The sequence below is a fragment of the Candoia aspera genome, chromosome 6 (genome assembly GCF_035149785.1).
Source record: "Candoia aspera isolate rCanAsp1 chromosome 6, rCanAsp1.hap2, whole genome shotgun sequence".
In the NCBI taxonomy this organism is placed as follows: domain Eukaryota; kingdom Metazoa; phylum Chordata; class Lepidosauria; order Squamata; family Boidae; genus Candoia; species Candoia aspera.
This window is the reverse complement of record NC_086158.1, coordinates 61347606-61366513: the sequence shown is the minus strand read 5'-3', so window position 1 is coordinate 61366513 and position 18908 is coordinate 61347606. Positions and strand designations below refer to the sequence as shown.

The window sequence follows — 18908 nt, the reverse complement described above, 5'->3', positions numbered from 1 at the left end:
TTACAATAAGGTCGTGTCCTTCCGGAATCAAGTTGGGGTTGGGAAGTCCACACTGCAAAGGTCCCATGGGCTGAAGGATGGTGTTGATAGCCCTAAGATCCTGTAGGAGGCGCCATTTGCCAGACTTCTTTTTGATGACAAATACCGGAGTATTGTATGGGCTGGTGGAGGTTTCGATATGGCCTTCAATTAACTGCTGTTGGACCAAGATATGTAAGGCGTCCAGTTTCTCTTTGGTGAGTGGCCATTGATCAACCCATACCGGCACAGAGGTTTTGAGAGAGAGAGAGAGAGACCCTGAAGGGTCCTGTAAAGCCATTAGGGAAGTTGAATAAAAGCGTGGAACTGTGAAAGCAAGTCACGGCCCCATAGGTTACAGTGCAAAGGCAAGATATAAGGCTTTAGATAAGCTGTAATATGAGAATGAGCAGTCACAGCAGAAAGCCAATGAGAGCTGACCTTAGCGGCCTGTGCTCCGCCTACTCCTTGCACCGAGGAGGCTTCAGCGATAGGCCAGGAGGAGGGCCATTCAGCGGAACGAATGACAGAGACGTCGGCGCCGGTGTCAATCAAGCCTTCGAAAGAGCGACCATTTAGTGTGACAAGGAGGGTGGGTTTAGAGGTTTGGACTGGTTGCTGCAAGGCAAACAATGATGGCATATCAGGAGAAGGGAGAAGTATGAGCGTGGCGACAATTGTTCCTTTATTTAAGGAAAAGCACCTATCTCCCACTCCTGCCAGAGCAATTTGTGTCAAATCTGATGAATCATACAAATAGGGAGCAGCAACCATTCCCTCAAGCGTAAGCGAGGAGTTGGGAATAAGCAAAACAGGGGTAAGAGGAGGGAGGGGTTTATGCAGCGTGACAACAAGAGGAAGGGAAAGGACAGCCCCCGGATCGTCATACAAAAGATCCTCTGCCAACTCCACAGGGAGGCTGGTGATGGGTAATTCAGCCTTTGGGGCGGGGTTAGCTGACAACCCCCGATCTAGTTTTCCGAAGGCTGGTGAGGGGAGGAGTTATTGCGACATTGCGAGGCCCAATGATACCCTTTGCGGCACCTGGGACAAGGAGTTTTAGGTTTGGAGGGGGGGGGCGGCCCCCTTTGAGTGGAAGGGGGCGCCCCACCTCCCCCGGGTGCACGGCATTGATTCTTAAAGTGGCCCGGCTTCCCACAATTGAAGCAATTTCCATGACGAGTGATTGCGAGGGCTTCCGGGGAATGGAGCTGAGGGGAGGGGTTAGTAGAAGGCAGCGAGGTGGTAATGGCGGCAGCGAGAGCGCTCACTTTGTGAGAGGTGGTACCAACGATTCTGCAGAGTTGCAGGAAGTCTGCAAGCTTTACACCCGGTTGATTGACTGCGGGTTGCAGAATGGTCTGGCAGTCATGATTAGCGTTAGAGAAAGCAAGTTTCATTAGCAGCTCATGTTTAGCCGTGGCATTATCAATTTGTCGGTCTAAAGCAATCTGAAGGCGACTTATGAAGGAAGCATATGGTTCATTTGGTTCTTGCATTATTTTCAAAAACGTTTGGGTGGATTGAGAGTCGGAATCATCCACTCTTTTGAGAGCATTCATGGCGCACATGTGAATAATAGCAAAACAACGACGGGGGGAGTTCTGTTGCTGGACTAAGGTTGCGAATTGTCCCTTTCCTAATAATTGATTTGCGGTCACCCCTGCGGGAAGACCTCTTCTAATTTCTACTTCCACCCCTTTGTCGTATTCAGATTGCCACACAACGTATTGCGCCGGGGTCATAAGCATAGAAAAAAGCATTTTCCAATCATACAATAACATAACAGTGTTAGCAGTAACTAAAGAGTCTAAAACTCCCCTAGTAAAAGGAGAGTGCAAGCCGTAGGTGGTTACAGCATCTTTGATTTGTTTCAAAACCTTAAGTTCAATATTGTTATACAAATTTCCTCCCGCCGCCCCTAGGCCGATGGTCATGGGAAAGGCAGAGGGACTCTCCATTTCCAACGAGAGGGGGGAGGAGAGGAGTTCAGTGATGGCGCCTCCTAGGGGGTGGTGTTGAGGGGAGTCGGGGGTTGGAGCTGAAGGGGGAGGAGGAACGGCTGGGTATGGAGGGGGTGGTGGTGAGGCAGCATCGAGATGGGCGGCAAGAGGGGGTGGGGTTTTTGGGCCGGGAGGAGAAGGGCAAGTTTCCGGGGAAGACGGGGGAGGGTAAAGAGTGTTGATGGCCGCCATAACAGCCTTCCAGGCAGTCAGAATAGGCACGGGTGCTCGTGGGGTATCATGAAAATATTTTCCTATCCTTTCCCAAGTGGATGCTTTGAGCGACCCCTCTGAAGGATAGACAGGGCAGTGTCTGTCCATGTACAGTAGGAGTTGAGTCACCGATTTTTTTGAAATGGGAAAGATGGTCGTACCGTTAGCCTTTTGACAAGAGTTAGCCTTCTTCACTAAATCATAAAGTTCGTCCCTATGAACTGACGAAACTTTGGAGAGTGGGGAGCCCATTACTTACGATTGCAGAGCCTTTGCCAGGTGCGTAGTAACGAGAGTGAAGGCAGTGCACCTCTAGACAGAGATCACACCGTGAGACCGAAGGGATCCCGGACGAGCCCCCAGTTGTCGCGTCACGCGACCAGTCCTTCGCCCTTCGGTCTATGGGATTCCCTGGGGGGGGAATGAGCCAACGATTCCCTCGCAAGGGTGAGGTCGAAAAAACAACGGTAGGCACAGGATTCTTTTGTGGTGAGTGACGCTACATCTCAGGAGGTTGCTGGTACTGCCTCCTGGTGCCACGCCCCCACCTCCTTTTATTCAGCAGTTCTATCAGGGCGGGGGAGTGAGTACAAAGAGGATAGGGAAATACAAGTCATGCCCTGAGGCTACGTGAGAGACATGCAATCTAGCTGTGCAGTAATGGAGTCAGGTACGTCACAGGTTATAGTATGTTCTATCCTGGTCTTAATGAATATACAGTATGTACAGTTTATTGCATTTTTGTTTTCTGAAGAATTTGTATTCTGCTCTCAATATTTTGCTGAAATAGTTTTCCTGAATGTATCTGTAAATATAAGTTTGTTTTCTTTGTGTTGTTATAAGTTCTTCAGAACTATTTCTGCATTCAAGTTAAATTTGAAACTCCATCATTTTTTTAAGAAAATGCTTTTGTGGCTTATATTGCTACTCTCTTTTCATATTACTCTACACATGAATATCAAGGAAAGCCAGAGCAATAGGATGTTAACAGCAAGGGAAGGGCATGTTAATTAATAACTTCAGAACTGTGTCTTCCAAGCAAAATATTAAAGCTCATTTTCAATATTATTGGGCTGTAACAGAAGCCCATACATTGCTTGATGTAGGATATCTAATAACTATCCTATCTTGACAATAGCCCTTACAGGTTTCATCTTGTCCTGGTTTGTTCATCTGATTGCCCTACAGTTTCCACTTTGTAATAATTAAAATATTCCAATATCTGCTATGCAAAATAGAAGCCACCTGAATGCTTTTGGATGTATTTGTTAAATTAGAAATACCAAAACATAATCTAGTTCATTATACAAGGGTCAGATGTGCAGCAGTTTTCACATAGCGTAGCAACAGTTATAGATTTCCAAGAGCTAAATTTACAAAAACCATTATGTTGTTGACATTAGGACAATTCCACCTAGAAACTGTTGCTTTTATTGCTATTCTATCTATTGATAGAACAGAAGACTTTGAAATAAATTGTTGATTTATTCCATCAGTTCACACTGTTGTTAATAGCAAAGCACTAGGCATAACTTTATTTTTTTCAATAATGTACAATAATGCATTGAAAGCAATATTAACTGACTTTACTCTCTTTTGTGTGTTCCATTGTTTCATGGTGATCTGACTTTTCTGTAATCTGGACTTCTGATAAATGCACCAAATACAGTTTACGCGATTCCTCTGTGATTCTCCACTTGAGGTATGAAATCATCTTTAACTTGATGAGTTTTAGTTTATTTTTAGTTTATTTTATAATACAGTACTTAAGGTCAAGGTGCACATTCTTTAGCTTTGCCTTATATTTTACTGGTAATACCCTGGGAGAAACTTCTTTAAAGTGGGATATAAAGTATCCATTCATACCTCCAAATAGAACCTTGAATGTGGTATGAAGATGCTCTTTGCTTTTATCTGTCAGTGCCAAATTCCTAATAATTAGCATTCTATGAAGTGAAAAGGGTAGTTTGCACATATACTGAAAATATCTTGAGCTCAGTGCCTGATGCAGATAACGGTTAGATGTTTAGAAAGCAATCAGTCATAGCCATTTTCAGTGATTCTGTCTAATTTTCTGGCATGAGATAGCTAGTGATGTGTTAATCTGACTTTAAAGTTAAGCAACATTTGTGTTGTTTTATACAGTATGCCATGAATAGGTGATTCCTCGGAACTGTGAACAAAATAATTCTATGACCGGGGGTATGTGTGTGTGTCAAAATGAGCAATGCATCAGTGCAATATAAGTTCTGCCCCTTTTGCACTTGCATTATAAAATCACAAGCACATACATAAAGGGTAAAGCTTGTATTGTGGTATTGTCAGATTCCTCTAACTGAAGAATCTGATGAATATATGTTCAATAAATTTTATCCACTTGGTGTTACAAATTGATATTTTTATGATGATGATGATGATGATGTATTATTAAATTTATACTGTATGCTGACTGACTCCCAGCAGCTCTGGGTGGTTTACAAATTGTTAAAAACAATAAACTGTATTTTGTTTTAAAATACATTTAAACAAAATAACAATACAAGAAACACAAAACGGAGGAACAAAAGATGACAGGGTAAACGAACCCAGATGGGAACAAAAAAAAAAGAAGAAGAAAAGGGGGGTCAATTGTCCTCACCAAAGGCTGAGGCTTCTGAAATGCATTTCTTTCTGGACTGCCTACTTGCTTTTCTTTTTAAAACAGTATTTGACTTCTTGATCAAATTTAGTCTGCCTGATCTCCGTAATTAACCCTATCGTGGGTTCGATTGATGGTCCAGTTTGCTGATCTCTTCTCATCTACACAACATTCTTATACAACCATGAGTTGCTAATTTAAAGTTTGAGAATAAATTGAAATTGTTGTGATCATCTAAGAAGAGTATATATCATAAATAGAAAAATAATTGTACTAGCAAATGAATTTCAATAATAAGTCAGTATTTACTTACCTAAACAGATAAACAGAATGACCATGGGCAGGCAAAAAAGCAGTGGGAGAGGGAGTGACTTCCAAATTCCTGCCAGTGTCCCCATTGACTTTGCTTGTGGGAAGCTGGCAGGGAGCTTTGGAAATCACAATCATGTGACCACAGGGATGCTGCAATGGCCACAGCTTTGCAAATAAAACCGGTCTGAATATCGTGGAAATTTCAGTTCCACAGGAGTAATGGGTCCCGAATTTTTTATGCATTCTTTAAGTTAGCAGATTTTAGGTACCTTGATTCAGAAATTGTTGCAGCATAATGCCCCATTTGGGCTAACTTGAGGGTACAAACAGACAAGCAGATAAACACACTGAAAGTTTTAGTAGTCTATAGATTTATAAATAGGAGAACACTTGGGGGTTTCATCTTATTTGCTGCCTGCATATTAGAGTGATTTAACCCTTAACCATTTATATTCATATATTCAGATGGCACAACCTTTTTTGTAAACATAGAGAGTACTGCGTTATTGGTAGACATCTCTTTGAGGCTGAGGGGGCAATTTAGCACTGTACATCATGACCTTCAAGTTGCTTCTTTGAGGCCTTTGGAGCCATGGTTGCCTGTCATGTTGAGGTGGTAGACTTTCAAAAGTGTATACAGAGGTATTTATGGGAAGAGGGGTTCAAGATGCTGGTTGCATCTCACGGCTCCACCCATGTATCAAGAAATATGCAAAAAGTGGGAAATAGTATGACTGCATAGTCGTAGCTGCCATCTTGACTTTTTCAATCCCCCTATGTATGCCAAAATTTTAGTTATTTATTTATTTCCATTAGAATGCTGCCTGACTCCAACCAACTCTGGGCAGCTCACAACAATAAAATAGCATAAAAAGAGCAAAATACGGAAAATTAACCAAAACAAGATTGTCATGTTCATCGTTTCAATGTTAAAGTGCATTACAAAGATGGCAATCCAACAACAAAAGAAACATAAAACATCACGAACAGGGGAGTCCCATCCACCCTAGTCCAACCCCTGAGTAAATAACTAGGTCTTTAAGGCTTTCCAAAATATCATCAGGGTGGGAAGCCATATGGATATTAGAGGACCTCGTTCCAGAGGGTCACAACACTAAAGAAGGAGAGAAAAGATCGCCCGAAACCCTGAAAATCCTGGCTTAGCCATTCTCCTTTATCGCTCCACCAACTGCAGTGCCTGAGAAGCCAAAAGTACTAAAGTGCAGCTGGCCAGGCATTAAATGGCTGTCTGTCTCTGCTTTAGGGGCAAGTAGTGGACTGTATTTAAAAAGCATCGTAACTGCTTTTACTGTATTGTGACCAAAATACTTGGAGGAATTTGCATAGCAAAGAATAGATTTATTGTGTTCTATTTTGCAAAAGATAAATCTGATGTTTACAAAGCAGAGCTTTGGCTTTGCAGTCTAAACAGAAATCGTATGCTTGAGCTCTTTGGTTTTTTTTTTAACACAAATATATAAATCAAAGAAGCGTAACATTTTCAGTGTTGTATTTTGCTTCTTAAAAACAGAGAGCCCAGTCTGGAGAGTCAGTGCTGGGTTAAGGTCAAGGCTTCTGATGACTTAATTTTTAGTGGTTAAGAGGACTTTGTTGTAGATCTTAAAGAGTTAACTACCACATGAGTATAATGAAATTGTCAAGTTATAGTAATTGCACCAGTAATTTGAGATGTTACATTTTGAATGAAGCCATGTGTGGAGAGTTTGTTGTTTTCCTTTGCTGAATCTACCCTTACCTTTTTTTTTTACATTTCTCCAACCTGCAAGCTATGAAGGCTAGTCAGAATCTTTAGACTTAATGGGAAAAGAGCTTTTATCATCTCGTCAAGTAAAACAGCAGATCTCTATTATTTTCCTTCTTTTGTATAGCTGTGTGGTTGCTTATTTATACTTCACTCTGTGTATATTTTTTAACTTATGAATTCTTGAATTGAATTTTGTGTGGCACTCCTTGCATATGTTTCTGATTTAATGAAGCTAAATAAAAAAGGGTTGCATATCCAAGGCCATAAAAACTTGAACAAACTCCATGTTAGTTAAAAAGGGTACATCTACCTCTTTTTCAGTGTAACACATGCATGCATATACCCAAACAGAAAAGCAGATTTTAAGACTTTGAGAGAGACAGAGTCAAAATGTTAATTTGAGCCTCTCTTATACACACTCTTTTTTCTTGCTGCATTCCCTGTTAGGGTCATTGTTTTCCATAGTTGGTAGCCCAGAAAACTTTGGGACTTTGTGGGGAAACCCAAAATACTAAAATAACTCTTGGAGTTATGTTTCAACAGATTAGTTTTCTTACCTTTAATGGAAAGCATTGACTCATGTGATCATTTCACATTCTGATATTGATCAGATCTTCTCCAAGTGTGAGATTCAGGGTAGTTCCACATACCTTAGCATTGTTTGTCATGTACAGTTGTACTAGTAACACATTTTTTAATGCTGGGTTACTATCATCTGCTGCCTAGCACCCTGAAATGTTCTTAAAAGTGGCCATTCAGGTGGTCTGGTATGAAAGTCTGGCCTTTGCTAGAAGATAGCATCATGTAGAAGAGGAAAGGAACACACAGTTGAGAAAAGTTGCTGTATTCTGTTTGGTTATATGGATCAGCTCTTTGGTAACTCAGTATTGCCATTCAGCTCTGTGGGTGGATGTTCCTGTTCCAATTGTATCTAAGTAACAGGTGTGTGCTTTTGTGTGTTTTTGTTTGTGTTGTGAGCCGAAAGGCTTTTTTCCCCTTCAAATCAGCTTTTCTGGAAGTCATATATATACACACACACACACACACAGACAGACAGACAGACGCATACATACATACATACTGGGTCCTGGACACAAATCTCCAAACTCTTGGAGAAATCCACTTTGCAGTTATAGAAGAATCCAATAAAATGAAGTGTTAGCCCAACAGAATTAGAGGTAAATTGTTTATGACATGTTAACAACTTGTTTCAAAAGACAAACTACTCTTCAGCATAGTACAAGGATAGCAGTGTATCACGAAATATAACCTTTTCAAATCTTAGAATAGTTATCTCTCTCTGTCTTTGGTCAACATATAATGCAAACTGACAGGCATTTTTCCAAATTTGAAAGTCCAGCTATTATGGCATAATTCAGAATTAAAGGAACAAATCAAGCCACATGATTTGGGCATCTACTAACCCAACTAAGATAAAATCCTTTTGAATTTCAGCATGCTCATCAAACCATCATTCCTTGTGCAAAAAACTTTTACAGTCAACTTTGATGTAAAATGGGATAGGAAAAGTTCAAAGTATAATTAACTGAAAGGTATTTTTACTTCCCCCCTCCCCAATTTTAAGTTGAAAGGCTGGGCAAAAAAAGTTTTAAACAAACACACATTACCTTCTTAAAAATGTATCAAGTGGCCTGAATGCTATGTATTATAGCCTTGGGAGTAAGCTCTTTGGAATTTCTCGGGGCTTGCATCCAAAGGAAGGTTCACCAGAATTCAGTTAAGACAGGCTAGAGTTTCAGCTGCTCTGATCCAGATGTAAACAGACTTATGGGAGACCAAAGGACGATAATGAAAATATCAAAGAAAGGTAGAAGCCTTCTAAGATTAGTGGAAGAAAGGAAGGTGCTGGGAGGATTGGGGGCAATGGACTGGTAAGATATGCCCTATGTCAATGGCTAAGGATAGGGAGGAAAGTGGCTGGAAAGAATCAGGGTCTGTTGGATATACGGTTCTGAATTAGTTGGCAGTGGCTGAGGGAAGGGGGGAAAGGTGCTTGGAAAATTGGAGGTGGCTAGGCTGCTGGAATAGAGAGCTAGTTTGGTGCAGTTGTTAAGGCATCAGGCTAGAAATTGGGAGACCTCAAGTTTTATTCCCGCTTTAGGCACAAAGCCAAGTGGGTGACCTTGGGCCAGTCACACACACTCAGCCCTAGGAAGGAGGCAAGGGCAAACCACTTCTGAAAAACCTTGCCAAGAAAACTGCAGGGACTTGTTTAGGCAGTCTCTGAGAATTGGACATGATTGAACAGATTAAAAAAAAATCATTGTATTTTGATATAATCATGTCTAAACCCCCTGAATTACAGTTCCTGAATAGCTGCTAATCACTATTTGCTGACAACTTGAAGCTAGCAAAATTCAAATGGCTTGAGCATACTTGTCTGGGTTAATTAAATCAAATGAGCTTATTGACTTTGCAACATTGGCCCAATCACTGTACACTCAAACAGTTTACATAAGCATAATTATTATGTAAATTTGACTCATAGTGTTAGAATCATCAAGTCCATTTAAGCCATCAAATCCAACCTCAGTTGAGAGAGATACATTGGTGATTTCCTCGAATGTTAAAAGTTTTAAACAAAACAGGAGAAGTAGCAAAGTAAAAGACAGAAATTGATTCACATATTTCACTAAGCCTTAATGTGGCTTGTTCAGTTTTGCCATGTTTATTGTGTGGGCTCAGTATCAGTGAGCAAGATTTGCATGGGATATTCACATAAATAAATATTTCAGAGGTTTAGTATTCCAAGATTTGATTTGCATTAAAGAATGGATTGGTTTAGTTTTACATCAGTTCCACATATTTTTAACTTTCAACTGAAACATGGGAAAATTATGATTAATGGTAATACTTTTTAACAATTGTTTAATTAGTTAAAAAAACTGTGTCCTGAACGATATAAATCAAAAGGACATTTGACCATGTCATTAACTTTTTGACATATGTTAACAAGTTCAAATTAATTTTTGGAGTAGTTACTGTATCAAAATGTTTGATTAAATCTACTTTTAATAGATCTATTGTAGCCAGTTGAAAACATTTTCAGATTTATTGAGTGAGAAGCAGCTTAAAACAAGATACACACAGGTTATATTGGAACAATTGGTTTGAAGAAAATTCAAGTTTAAGAAGAAATAATGTTTATATTGTTCAGAATTCTTGTCATTTTTAAAAACACGAAGAGTTTTTCTGATGAATTATAAAGCAGTGAATTAAGTATCAGTTGGTTCATTATATTTCTAAAGAAGTATACCATACCTTGTTAACATGAAAGCAGTGCAGCATTTTCATTGACAAGGTTATCCTTTGTCTTTTGTTTAGTTTAGATTATAATATCCTTTGAGAAGTGGCTTGCTTTTTTACTTGCTTCCCTTTGTGAAGCACCATGCAATTTGATGGTACTGTACAAACAAATGTAAGCTTGCTTATAGAGCCTCAAAGGCCCTATATATATTGAATTGACCAACAGTAGAAATGTGGCATTGTTTAATAAAGTTCGGGGTACAAATGTTTTTGTTGTTTTGTGCAACCATGAAATGAACACTTTTTCATCCTTTTGGACATTTTTGTTAACTTTTTCTTCATCAAATCAACATTTAGCACTTATTTTATTAGTGAAGAAAAAGGTTTGCTATTATTTTTTCCAGATTATAATGGGGAGCCACTATACAATGTACTCACTTTTAAGAGACTTTAATTTTTGGGTTAGCATTTATATTTATATTTATGCTACTTGTATATCTTGTTTCATTTATAGGCTGTACCCCAAGACAGTAAAAGAGTCCATGTGGTCTTTTGGTACCATAGTTTTGTCATGCATCCTATAGTTAGTTTCCCATATTCTAAAAGAACAAATTATTTATGAATAGTAGCTGTTTTTTACTTATTTGTTCCCAAAAAGATAGGCAATCAATTCCTATATAATCCTCATAACAACTTAATTGAATTTATTTAAGCATTTATATTCTACTGTTTGTTGTCATCAGAAAAAGTTCCTAGGATGGTTTATGCGGTATCAGCAAACAAAGGATAATTCTCTCCTTTAAGCTTGCAAACTTAAAACATAAGATATATAAGGAAATCAGAATGCAAATGGAAGAAGGAAAAGGAAATCCATGGACCATTTAGTGTAGAAATGGGACTTCAAAATGTGAATCCCTCAGCACCATACATAAAAGATGCTAACCCCTTGGCTATGAAGAAATTGACAGGACAGAAAGTAAGATGTTGTTAAATGTCATAAGAATAGCCACCTCTGGTAGAATATATTCTCCTTCTGCAGCCCCCATTTCCCCTTCAAATCTGCTCTGGAATGTTGAAAGCCCTCTAGAGCAGATCGAGGGAAAATGAGAGCTAGGACAGCTTGGGAAAATCCTGTCATGTGAATGTAAATCCACTTGCATAATGTTGGATATTGCCTCCATCTCATTATTGCATATTTCTATCATTTTGCTAAATTTGGATATATCTTTTATTCATTGATTAGGAGCCTTTTTCTCAATAACGTTGTATTTTCCAAAGTATTTGCCTTTTGTCTATCATTGTTTTGTTGTGTGATAAATCGTTTTTCCCCTTCTTGCTAACACTAATTTTAAAAAGTCAGACTGAATAAACTGATCTTTACTTCCTAGGCAGAACATTTACCGAACGGTCCAGACTGTGGCTATGGTTCTTTCCACCAGCAATATTGGTTTGAGGGAAAGATAATTGCTGTGGGTGTAATTGACATCCTTCCAAAGTGTGTATCCTCCGTGTATCTCTACTATGATCCTGATTTTTCTTCTCTGTCTCTGGGTGTCTACTCTGCATTAAGGTAAGGAGAGATTTTTAAATGTAGAAGAGCCTTGTCATATTTTTGCAGAGGGGCTGGGGGAGATTGTATGGGTGGGGGAGATATACCCCAGCGACTTGCAACCTTCCTTGCTGTTTTCCCCATTGACTTTCTGGGAAAGCCAGCAGGGAATGTTGCAAATGGCAATCACGTGATTTCAGTGTGCTGCAACTGGTCATAAGTGCGAACCGGTTGCTAAGTGCCCAGATAGCAATTATGTAACCATGGGGCTGCTAGGATGGCTGGAACTCTGAGGACTGGTCATAACCACTATTATTCATTCAGTGCCATCGTAACTTTGAGCTGTTGCTGAACGAATGGTCGTAGGTTGAGGACTACCTGTATATGTTGGAAGATTGCTCCATGCCAGAGCAAAATTAAGATTTTCTTCACAACATGAGTTATGTATATTCAAGCTGTGTTTGAGTCAGCTGTTTTTCCTAAAAGAAGATGATATATAAAGTGTGCCATTCTCCTATTATAAGTTTGAGACAGAATAGTCTAGTGGAAAATGGAATCACTGGGCTGTTACAATAATGCATTCTAGTTTTCTTGTGTACTTCCATAATTTTTCAAAAATGGTGTAATATGAAGTATCTAGCAAACATTTTGCATTCATGTCTCTCTGTTTCTGCTTCCAGGTGAGAGAATATGTATTTGAATGCTGCATTTATTTAAGCCCCTGATTGATTTCCACAAATAAGATCAAAGTAGTACTAGCTTCAAATAAACATGAGACTGATTATATGAGATACTAAGTTGTTCAGTGAGGGAGGAGAGACAACCCTAAGACTTCATTGAAACTGCAAGCAGTTTGTTGCCGTCCAGATATTTTGAGCTACAGCACAAATCCCACAGTCCTTTACTACTGGCTACACTGGCAGAATATAACACAGTTCCAGGGATACCTGTGGGGAAGGGAGGGAAGTGGTTTGAAAAAGTTATATTAGTGTTCAATGACTGCATGATCAAACCCCATCCCTCTTCTCTCTGCATGTGATGTTGACACATACACAAAAGGGGTAGGACTTTGATTTGCATAGTTGTTGCCATCATCCTAACTTTTTGACCAGCCCCCTTCCACAGATGTCCCTGCAGTGTTCTGCAGGGTTGTAAATTCTATCTTGAGAAATGCTCTTCTGTTTGTTTGTTTTTTTAGTTTCTCATGTTAAAAAAGAAATCACTTTCTTGTTCATCCACACAGATAACACCACAGGTTAATCATTGATACAACAAATTATGACATGTCGGGTGACTTAGAAATCCAACAAATAAAATAAATGTTAAGTACAATATCAAGTTTATTGTATTTTTAATGTAGCTAGGAACAGTTAATGGTTGCAGTACATTTCTTTCTAACAGAAAGAATACTGTATTGAAATGTATTATTTGTTGATAAGCAGTGTTTTGAAGTGTCTGATCATACTCTCTGTGTTTAATATAATAAACTATAAAGTATAGGTCAGTATGCTTTTATGAGTAAGTTATTTAAGAAGTCAGCTTGTTAAACCATGCATAAGATATAAGTGTGAATTCACTTGAAGATTAGTAATTCTGATGTAGAGTTGCTACAAATAATACAAACTAGTTAAAATTGCTAGGACTAGCAAAGTCTTAGGAAACAGTGGAGGAATTGGATATGTACAAGCTGTTACCAGCTTTATTCCATGAGGTTTGAAGGAGCCTTAATTCTACACATTATTTTTATTTGCTAAGCATTTAAAGGAGTACTATATGAAAATATCACTAAACTTTTAAAAATTAATAGGGTCTGTCTTGCGTGGCAGATTTCTTGACTAAGTTGATCAGTAATCAAGTGAGCGGTCAATTCAGATCTTACTTCCTGCTATAGGCTGAGATTTAAAGCCTCATGTGCCTCTGGAAACGGCATCCCCATGATGGCTGGGGAATTCTGGGAGACAAAGTCCATGCATCTTACAGTTGCCAAGGTTGAGAAACACTGGTATAGAAGAATACGGGCTCAATGAATCATTTATTTTCTGAACAGTGTTCTTAGAAACAGAAATGACACAATTTCAGTTTGTTATAATCTGAACGTATTTGACAGTTATTTTACCTCCTGCACAACCACCTCACAGATTTTCACTATTACTGTTTTTTTCCTTCGAGCTCAGAGAGTATGGCTTGGTCTACCAAAGCTTCCCAACCAGACCCACATCTACGTGCAAAGTTGGACATGCTAATAGTAGCCTTCCTTGTATTGCTGTTCTCGGTGACTACACTGAGGATGTTTGACCAGTGAAGAACAACAGAACCTCTTCACAATGTTATAACAGAGTTAGAGGCCTTGTAATTAGGAATAAAACTCCTCTAACCCAATCTATGGTAACACTAGGATAGAGCTATTATCTCCATGCCTTTGCAGGATGCTGTATTTAATGGACCTCTTGCTTAATCAAGCTAACTTTCATTATGTTCCACTCCAGGCCATTACTGTTAACTGTGGCTTCATGTGGCTTGCTTCTCCTGCTCTTGGTACTAATTAGCTTGAAAACATGGCCTGATTTATAATAGTTTGGATTTAAGAGTTCAGTTCAGGCAAACAGGGCAAAAGAAATAGTAAACTAGATTAACTAGTTCTGTGGCACTCTAAAATGCACACTAGTCTTTGTTCATTATTTTGTGGTCAGTGAGAAATGAATTGGAAATAATTTGTCTTTGGGAACCAGTAATTAAGGTTTTTTCCTGTAACAGTTTGATTGACTCTCCAAAAGAACTATGACATTTAGAATCCATCAGTCAGATTTTTGTTTTTAATCAAGGAAATGGTCCAACTGCTTTAACTTTTCACAGTGTTTGAATATTTCTAAGGAGAATTAGAATGACTGTGCCTTATCTTTCGGTTTCATTCCTATTTCTGTGTGTTGCTACCACTAGAAAAAAATTATTATCTGTAGTGAATGGTAGTGCTGATATGATACAATCAGTGAAGCTATTGATTTCTTACATTTGAATAATCAGTAGTAAATAGTAGAATAACTGATACTGCATGGTTAAAAGCTGTTATGTGATCTTGGTACGTAACATTCATTATTGGGACACATGCTCATTCCTTGCTATGAATTTCAGTTTGGGTCTTGGACTGAACTTAAGCCAAACCTGTATGTAAATTTCCCTTACTTTTAAACATGAAGAACAGAAAGCATTACAGATCTATGTCTTAATTTAAGTGGTCACTTGGGATCAGTATGAGAAATTCTACTTTTCCCGGTTCTTTTTATCCAATAACACATATCTATGGAACGGAAATGCTATTCTCCTTGCCTTTTTAGTTCTCTGCAGCTTTCTAAACTATTGTCTGAAAACCCTTTAGAGAATTGCTAAGGCCCTCAGGATGAAAGGCTGGGGGTCCTGCTCTCGTTTCTGAGAAGCCCTCTGGGACCTTACATATGGATCCTGCCTCCTGCCTTGGGATTCCAGGAGGACATCTTCCAGGAGGCCTCACCTGATGTCCACCCCCTAATCCTAATGTGTAAAAAAAATAAGGTTCTCACACACTATGCTGCATTTTATGCTGCCTTTTAGGAAATTAAAAAGTCAACATAAAATGCTGAAATAATTTCAGTGTGCCAGCTTCTACATAGCATCAAACTTTGTTAAAAAAAAAAAAACAATTACCCATCCCCTTGAACTTTAATTATAAAAATTCAAATATTCAATGGAGATGAAGATAAATTACAGAGCTTAACAGATCACAGTATATAGCAGCTCAGAAATTACAGTGGAGACAAGAGAATAGCAGAAGATAGAGGGCTGATCTGCTACAAATGAAGAGCTGTCTACCCAGAATATTATAGGTCACAAGAAGAGGGTTCAGAATGTTACAGAACACAAGAAGATTCTAAGAAAAAGTTGTATCTTCTTGCACATTGCCTGTAATATGGATGAAGCTGAAGTTATATTCTCAACTCCTTAATGTTTATAGAGAATTAAATACAATGAGACTTGGAATAATGATGAAAACAAAAATAAAAACCTAACACAAATTCCTGGTTATGCATGTTAGACTTTCTGAAGCAAATGCTCTGTTCCTTCAGGATTCTTGGACTTCTCCAGCTTCTTAAGGTTCCAGGTTTTCCTCAGAGGATATAACATTGGAAGGCTCTGTTTCTTAACTCAACCTCTTTCTAGAATTTTCCCTTTTGTTTTAGAAAGACCAAACCTTTTCAGTCTTCAGCAGAGAATGAGGCTGGATAATCTGAGCCTGAATGTGATAAAGAGCAGTATTTCACTCAGTGGGATGTGGGTGAGCTTGCAGTGTGACATTCAGGGACATTTATAACACCCCTATAAAATATTTACCATCTTGCCAGATGATTCTTATTTCCCTTAGGAGATCCCACTTATATAAACTTATTTTCATAATTTCTTTAGTTGTCTACTTCTTTATAATGCCTGTATGATGATTTACAGATTCTTAACAGTCCTTATGTTTGGTTGGAACAATTTAGGTAAAGGTTGGGCTGGAAAGCTAAATGGCATTCTAGTACAAAGAGAACAGAATATGGCAGTTGTGCATTTTCTTCTAAGCGGTATAAAAGCTACTCTCTGCAAATGACTAATATAATTGGCAAAACTACAGAATGGCAGCTCTCATTGCCTCAGGGTGAATAATAAGAAGAGGAAATACTGCATTTTCCTTCAAATAAATGGGATGAACATTCAGTTAATATAGATAATAGTGTTTGCTGTTTATATGTAGATATTTGGATAAATTGCTATAATTCACTATAAAGTTCTCCCTCTAAAATCAACTTACTTGATTTAAAAAATCTCTGAAGTCTGCATATAATATTTAAATCTTACTGAATACAAGGACTGGGTTAGACATTCATTGTATGAATAAAAGTAACTCTTATTATTATTTTTTAAACTTGTAAAAGTTTCCCATTAATTACTTAATATTTGAGTTTCAGATTAGCATCTTGCCAGGAAAAATGCAAAATTGGCTTTTTTAAGTAAAAGATTTGGGGCCTTTATATAGAACTGTCTCTGCATTTATTATTCTCATTCCTCACTTAAATGTAATAAGTTCTTAACTGAAACTATATTTTAGATCATTTTACTTTATTATATGTATGCTTATTATAGATCTGTTTGTATCTATGAACACAATTTATCTGGTATTATATTTATCCATTTTGGATTATTTTTATTTTACAGGGAAATTGCTTTTACCAGGCAACTTCATGAAAAGGCCTCTGATCTAAGCTATTATTACATGGGGTTTTATATTCATTCATGCCCTAAAATGCAATATAAGGTAAGATAAAACTTATATAATTAGGATTAAGCCTGATACTTGATTTTCCAATGCAGTTATGACAGATTTGTATATTTTCAGTCTTTCCTGCCTTGCTTCCTCAAAAAGGGAGAACTGCTCTCTGCTCAGCTGTCTATAAATTGGCTGGTATTCAGTAACTGGACAATAAGGGCATATGCTTCCCAAATAGTTGTCCCATGCCACCTATCAAACTTTATTTGAAAATGAGGGGACTTTCAAAACAGATTGTGGTAATGGGTAAAGATATTCTGTTAAAAGGAAAAAGAAAAAGAAATCAGGAACACTACTAGATATATCTATACCTTGAACATATCTAAAATAATTATTTGGATCATGGATTTGATAGGTCTTCAGCCTAATCTAACATGGCCATGTTTTTATAAGTAACATTTGAATGTTGAATGAAGTAAGGATGACAGTTGCATTCTTGCATTAGTGTAGACTCTATTTCCTTTCCCAAATCCCAGTGTTAATGTCCTTTGGGAGCTCTTTGGTTTGGCTCAAAAAAAAAATCCTTTCAGCCTTAACTGAGCTTTTCTTCAGTTACTAATATGCAGTGCTGTTTAAAAATATGCTACCATCTGCTGAGCAAGACAGAATATTGCCCTGACAAAATGCATTTTTAGTGGTTACCTAAACTTTCCATCTACAAATATATTTTTCTTAATTGTTGTGAAGATCTGCTGATCCAGTTTTTGGCAAATATTATTAGTTGGAATGCAATATTCCTAGTTGTGATTTCCATGGTATACAGAAAGTATTCAGACCAATAAAATGTTGGTAAGGAATTGAAACATGTAGCTTATTAGTTAAGTCCAATGGATTTCTGTTGGATTCCCTACTCTGCAGGAAGGTGCTTTTAGTAGATTAAACTATTTGGCTATCTAGCCCCACATTGCCTACTCTGTTCCTTAATTCACATACCCATAAATACTCTTCAAGTTTTTTAAAACATATTTGTGACATACCATGGCTGTTCTCAGTCTAATTTCAGGAATAGGAACTTTTCTTTAGTCCTTTTTTGTCCCCTAAGCTTTATTTTCTTAATATAATCTAATTTATTGAAAGTATTATGAAACATGAATTATTCCTTGGCTTTTCTAGGAACAAATTTTGGGAATATAAATATTTTGTATGAATAGAAATAATCCATAGCACTGTAATAGAGATCTGGGCAGATAACAGCCCACCGTAACTTACATTTTTGTTTATTTAGAGTAGTTGTAAAGTGTCTTTTGGAGATTAAAAAAACCTCTCATAATGGCATTCAACAAAACAGCCACATACCAATAAAATAAAATAAAATAAAGCAATTTATAAATAGAAGATTGATAAATTGATCAAACAGGAGCACGTATACAAAAGTCTTACTATAGTTATAAATCCAATTATAGGGCAAAGTAAATTAGTGACTCATTAAAGATTTCTTGAAGATTGTAATGATGGGCAGACACAGTTGTAACTGTGCTACACATGTGGGGGGCCACTACAATGAAGGCTCAAACTCCTGTGCATTATTTGTTTTTACAAATAGGATTTTTACAAATAGGATTTTTATAAATGGTTTCCATATAGATATGGGTGCATATCTGTAACCTGGATCCAATTCTTTTAAAAAGTCAGTTTAAGCACTTTAAATTGGATCTGTAGACAATGAAAATCTAGCATAGCACCTACCAGATTATGGACTTTTACAGTCATAGTATTTCCCAGGATTTATTGGCATGTAAATTTTCATGCAAATACATTCCTGTTTCAGCCCCAGTGTTGCTTTTGTTTAGCCAGTTTTATTTTTTAGA

General features: G+C 37.8%; 1 protein-coding gene across 8 annotated transcripts in view; it reads left to right on the top strand.

Moving 5' to 3' along the window:
- Positions 1-18908, top strand: part of ATE1 (arginyltransferase 1) — an 87434-nt gene that overhangs the window by 33359 nt on the left and 35167 nt on the right. For 7 of the 8 annotated variants that reach the window (XM_063307275.1, XM_063307280.1, XM_063307274.1 and 4 more), the window contains 3 exons: positions 3904-3936; positions 11605-11786; positions 16989-17088. In XM_063307275.1, coding sequence (XP_063163345.1) covers positions 3904-3936; positions 11605-11786; positions 16989-17088 — 315 coding nt within the window. The remainder of the gene's footprint in view (positions 1-3903; positions 3937-11604; positions 11787-16988; positions 17089-18908) is intronic. The other variant, XM_063307276.1, reaches the window with a different exon arrangement.